Raw genomic sequence first — 6,171 nt, 5'->3', positions numbered from 1 at the left:
CTTCCTTCCTTCCTTCCTTCCTTCCTTCCTTCCTTCCTTCCTTCCTTTATTTGAGAGAGAGCATGCGAGCGTGAGCATGAGTCGGGGGAGGGGCAGAGGGAGAGGGGGAAGCAGACCCCCTGCTGAGTGTGGAGCCCACCCTACAGGGCTCCATCCCAGGACCCTGAGATCATGACCTGAGCCAAAGTCAGAGGCTTTAATGACTGAGCCACCCAGGGTACACCCTCTCCCCAGGGTACAGAAGGACATAGAGGACATAGTGGTAGCAGTCGAATGGAGGTGGGGTTGAGGAGAGCTGTTTAGTGTCTGTTTGCTTTCTTGTTTGTTTAGAAGACCAAGAATATGAGCTGTATCTAGCTAGAGAGAAAGAAGAGATTTGAGGATGAAGAAGAAAGTGAGTTTAGCTAACGGAGTGAAGACCTGGAGGAGATGTGTTGTAATGAGGTGATGAGATTAGTTTTAGAGAGGAGGTTAACTCCTTCCTTGAGGCATCATTGGAGAAAGGGAGATCACATCTAAAAATTAGAGAGCTTGAAGTGGGATAGGCTTATGAAGAAAGTGAGAGGTACGAGGCCGACCACTAAAGAAAGGATTGTTGATGAAGAGTCATTATTGTACTGTTCTTTAGGTTATGCTAATGTTTCAGGGTTGTTGTTGTTTTAAACTTTTTAGGTCTTCCTTGAAGTTGGAATGAGTAAACTGATTGACTGGAATCATCCAAGAGTGCATTATTGGAAGGGATGGCAGAGGCAGACTGGTCTTGAGAGGAATGGGCGTGGAGGAATTAAGCATGCAGGTGACAGTATCATTGGAATGCTGAGCCACAGATTGCAGGCTTTGGTGAAGAAAACCAGATCTGCTGAGAGTCTGGGAGATTAGATCAAGGTTGAGAGACTAGAAGCTTTTAAGAGGAAAAGACTGGGTTTGATGGAGTTGGAGGTGAGAGGCAAAAGGAGAGGAGGTTGAGCAGAGAGTGGGATTTATACACTCGATATTCTAGAAACATTCATTCTGGTCAAGTCAAGGATTTAGCCTTGCTGATCGTTAGTTGAAAGAACTGGAGGTAAAAGTGACATGGTAGAGATCCAGTAACTTTAAGGCTAGAGTGTTGGATGATGCCTGTGGTACATATCAAAGCTATCCAGAATGAGGTGGGATGGAGGAAGAGAGGAGGGTGCATGCCAAGGTCATTGTGAATTCTAGTCTATTTTTTCATTTCTTAAAGGTCTAGAAATACTATTGGTAAAGATAAGGAATGCATAGTATAGTTCAGTGTGTTTCAACCTTTTTAATGTCTTATCATTCACAGAAAATGGTATTTCAATGGGGTATAGAAGGTAGATGGAGAAGGTTGCTTATAGTCAGAGGCCACTGGCCCAGAGGTGCTAGCTGTCCCAGAACCTTCCTAGCTGCCCTATGGGTAGAGGGTAACAATATCTTGGTATTTCTGTAACACATTTATATTTCACTAGTTGGAAGCTCTGGTGAATGAACTAATAAGACTCTTTTTAAAAAAAAGATTTTTTGGGGGGAAATGATAGAAGAACAGTGATTCAGATTCATCGGTGATGATGTAAGAATGCTGATCCAAACAGGCCTTGAGGTTTGGATGTGAAGTGTGGCTAGGAATGGGTATTCAGGAGAAGCTGAGTGATTTTGAAGTTCTGCTTTGTGTGAGAATTTGGTTGAGATGATGCGGATAAATGAAGAAGGAATGATAGGTGGTGAACATTAAATTGGAGATCTTGCATGTAATGTTCTCTTATATCATGATCTGGGGCAGTCGTGTTGGTGAATGGCTATGTTTAATAGAAAACAAGTAAATGGAATCAGGGAATCTTGTTCATATGGGCTAGGAGAGAAGAGACTATGAGCCAGGTGTTGAAATCACCCAAGTTGGGGAGAATGAGTTCTGGTGGGTGGTGGACTGCATAAACTTTAGTGATGAGAGCTGCAGAGAATGTGATGGTCTGGCCGGAAAATATTACCATGGAATTAATTTGTATCATAAGGCACAGACACTAGTATTTTCTTGAGAAGGAAGGACACATACTCCTTGCTTTTAGATTTTAATCTACAAAAACCGTTTTATTCACAGGTACTGGCTATTCTGGTCAACATTTTTGGAGGAATCATGCGGTGTGATGTTATTGCACAAGGTATAGTTATGGCTGTGAAGGATTTGGAAATTAAAATACCTATTGTGGTACGGTTACAAGGTGAGTGTAAAAGGTATCTTGCGATTGTTCCATGAACTCTGATTGTTTAAAAAAAATAAAATACAGTTTTCAAATAGCTTTATCTTTTAAATGAAAATGTTATGTAATAGGAAATTTTTAAAATGTGGGTTTAAAAAATACTTCTCACATCGGGGCAAAATTATGGGTTTTGCTTGGTATATAATTTAGTATGTTATTTATTTGTGCTTTGTTTTAAATTCTGACTTACCTGAGTTACCATTGACATGGTAAGGCAAGATATTTCCTGAGGTAACTCCAGACTTTTACAGTATTTTCTTTTGTTTTAGAAGCATTTATGTTAAATGATGGAAGTACTCCTATGTTGAAATTTCATATTGTGACCAACATTTTAAATGATTTTGTGCATATATTTAAAACACCTTTATATTTGCATAAATCATTTCCAGGTACAAGAGTTGATGATGCTAAGGCACTGATAACAGACAGTGGACTTAAAATTCTTGCTTGTGATGACTTGGATGAAGCTGCTAAAATGGTAAACAGGCTATGTTAATCTAAGGATAAATTTGCAAAGTGTGTAAGATGGGTGATAGGTATAAGGGGTTCAGTGCTCCTAATATTTAGCAGAAACACTCATTATTGGCAATATTAGCTGGTGCATTTTAGAATATAAGTTAGTTTCATTTATTTTTATTTTTTTAAAAGATTTATTTGAGAGAGAGAGTACGAATAGGGGGCAGCAGAAGGACAAGCAGACTCCCTGCTGAGCAGGGAGCCTGATGTGGGGCTCAATCCCAGGACCCTGAAATCGGGACCTGAACTGAAGTCAGGCACTTAACCTACTGAACCACCCAGGCGCCCCTCATTTATTTATTTTTAAAGGAATTTTTGTTTTATATAAATATTACATGGTTAAAGCAAGGTATATTCAGAGAATCTAGGTTTTATACTTACTCCTGTTTCTTCCTTCCCCACACATAACCAGTTTTTCAAAGAAGTTTTTAGTTCATCCTTTCACTTTTTTAAAATAATAAGCAAATAATATACGTGTGTGTGTGTGTGTGTATATACACACATACATATATATACATATATATATATATATATATCTAGTTTCTCACATTGTATGAGGATAACATATATTTTACCTAATTTCTTTTACTTAATAATCTGTCTTGGAGCACACTCCATAGTAGACATAGAGGTGTTTTTAAATGAGAACTTTTGATTCTTTCCTACCGTTGTTTATGGTCATTTCATGGAATACTCTGGGGCTGTATGGTTTAATCAGCAGTAGGCTTTTGAGATTTGCTGAGTTAATGTGATACCATTTCATAAAAATAATAAAGGTCTTATGTCCTTCTTTGGGACATACTTTGGGAAAGTACTTACTAGTAAATAAAAATCAGCTGCACTTTAGTGACAGATTTATACTCGATCCTGAGTTTATTTTTTAATTTATTTTTTTTAAAGATTTTTATTTGACAGAGAGAGACACAGTGAGAGAGGGAGCACAAGCAGGGGGAGCGGGAGAGGGAGAAGCAGGCTTCCTGCTGAGCAGGGAGCCCGACCTGACCCGTGGGGCTCCATCCCAGGACCCCGGGATCATGACCTGAGCCAAAGGCAGATGCTTAACCTGCTGAGCCACCCATGCACCCCTCAGTCCTGAGTTTAAATTAAGATTTTGGGCGAGGGAATGGTAGAGCAAAAGTGCTTTGTGGACATGGAAAAAAAGTAGAAGAATCAATCAAATCTTGATCAAGTAGACCATGAAAGATACAAGTGAACAGTTGATTTAAATTGTGACTGCAGTGTTTTTCTACTGACTGAGATTATGGAAGTTATGACAGTATTAATAATAATATGATAGTAGCAACTGCTGCCACTTATTTATTGTGCATGCAATGCTAAGGTTTTTTTCAGGTATTATGTCATTATATTTGATTATATAATTTCTGTTTTTATAGATGTGGAAACAGAGGCTAAATAAATTAAGTTATTCATCAAGATGACATGTCATAAACATCAGAGTGGGATTTGAACCCAGGGTGCCTAACTTTGAAACCTTTTCTTAACTACTCTCCTGGGCAGGAGAGAAGCTGAATTTGTGTTTGGTGTTAGACATGTTTAATTTTAATCTTTTGTGTGGTACCAGCTGGTTATCCTCAGACAGATTATAGATACAGCATTGGAATTCAACTTGACAAAAAGTGAAATACTAACTTCTAGACCCAAGCTCCTATCCTGATATTGCAAGTTAAGATCATATACATACTATTAAACAGACTTCGATTAGACGTGCTTTGCATTGTGTGCAAAAAAGGGCACTGTTTCTGCCTTTAAGACAGATGAAATTGAGGCAGTAAAAAAGAGGTGTGTGTGTGTGTATGAAATCAGAAGGTATTGAACTGAGGCGTGAGTTATGAAGAGTCTCAGATTTGACAATCTTTCAAGAGTGGCAAATGCTTGTGTGAGTGTGAAGTGATTTATAACGATGTCAGTATAGCCCAGATGTTTTAAGTGAGAAAGATTGAATGTGCATTAATTTCACATTTACTGGTAGTTCTGATTTTATGGTTTCATGGAAATAAGGGACAAAGATGCTTTGTTTTTTCCTTTCAGGTTGTAAAACTCTCTGAAATAGTGACCTTAGCCAAGCAAGCCCAGGTGGATGTGAAATTTCAGTTGCCAATCTGATCGGAGAACCTAGTGGATGGCTGAAGGTGTTAAATGTGCTATAATCATTAAAAATCCTGTGTTCTGTATTATTATTGTTCCTTTTCTCTTTAGTGTGTGGAGATTGTAATTGCCAGCTAGACACAAAAACTTTCAAAAGTATTTGGTCTGCATTTAATTCTGCTGTTCAGAGTGGGCTGTTTGTATAAAGAATGTATAATGCAGTGATCTAGTTTCTTTTATTGCAGCTTTCTTTTTCACTTCTATAGAATGTCACTTGCAATATGCCAGTTTATTGTTAGATTCAACATTCTTCGTTGATAAGAGTCCTATGAATAAAATAAATATGAAGATAAAGCTTTATTCTTTAGTGTTAGAAATACATTATATCTAATAACTAGCCTCATTAGTAGAGCAATGTATTAAAACAATGTTTTATATAAGAAGTGTTTATCTTCAACACCAAATACCTATCTAAATATATCAATTACTATTTATAAAAAGAGCTTTCAGACACTCCTCAGAATATTCTTTTAAGTATGTCAGTGAAGTAACTTGTTATTTGAACATTGTTTTAATCATTATAAAACACTGATTACTGTAAGTCTTCTTGATCCTGTGGTATTGATAAAAACTGGTAGGTTTGTATCAAATAAAGGTATATTCACTAAGGACTTGGCAGACAAAATTAACAATGTCAATTTGTTAATAAAAATCTCCCAATGTGACTCGGATTAATGTTTTTTCTTTTTTAAGTAAACACAGTGGATGGTGATGTGTTCATCATTGCACTAAATATCTTCAGGGAACCGATTTGTAGATCATGTACTGGGGCATGACATTACATATTATGGAGCTACCTATAGATACTTCCCTTGAATTCTGATGTTTGTGTGTGTACGTTCTGGTACCTTCTTTAAAAAAAAAAAACATGTTTTCCTTTGTGTCCCTCTGTGTGTGTGTGTGTATGTATGTGTGTATTAATCTTTTGTTCACTACTCAGAACAGTTGATATTTAACTATTAACAGTGTTAATACCATGGAAGGAAATACCAGCCAGGTGGTAGGCTATGTAACCATACTGATGAATATGAGAACTTTTACCTATTTTGATGTTCTTAATGTGTGATCAGATATATATACTATGACGGGTCGCATAGCATAGTGATTGTGAGCACAGAATTTGAAAGCGGGTCTGTCTGGTTTGAATCTTCACTCCACTACTTACTATCTGTATGAGTTTGGACAAGTTTTTAAATTTCAGTGTATCTGTTTCCTTAGCTCCTTTCTCATC

At 37.3% G+C, this 6,171-nt stretch overlaps 1 protein-coding gene across 2 annotated transcripts in view; it reads left to right on the top strand.

The window, feature by feature from the left end:
• SUCLA2 (succinate-CoA ligase ADP-forming subunit beta) overlaps positions 1 to 5,605 on the top strand; it is a 45,414-nt gene extending 39,809 nt beyond the window's left edge. For both annotated transcript variants that reach the window (XM_021689428.1, XM_021689429.2), the window contains exons 9-11: positions 2,099 to 2,219; positions 2,648 to 2,736; positions 4,824 to 5,605. In XM_021689428.1, the coding sequence (XP_021545103.1) occupies positions 2,099 to 2,219; positions 2,648 to 2,736; positions 4,824 to 4,898 (285 nt within the window). In that variant the 3' untranslated portion in view covers positions 4,899 to 5,605. The remainder of the gene's footprint in view (positions 1 to 2,098; positions 2,220 to 2,647; positions 2,737 to 4,823) is intronic.
• Positions 5,606 to 6,171: the final 566 nt, after the last annotated feature.

Source organism: Neomonachus schauinslandi, chromosome 3, assembly GCF_002201575.2.
Source record: "Neomonachus schauinslandi chromosome 3, ASM220157v2, whole genome shotgun sequence".
Classification (NCBI taxonomy): Eukaryota; Metazoa; Chordata; class Mammalia; order Carnivora; family Phocidae; genus Neomonachus; species Neomonachus schauinslandi.
This window is presented reverse-complemented; position numbering and strand designations above follow the sequence as displayed.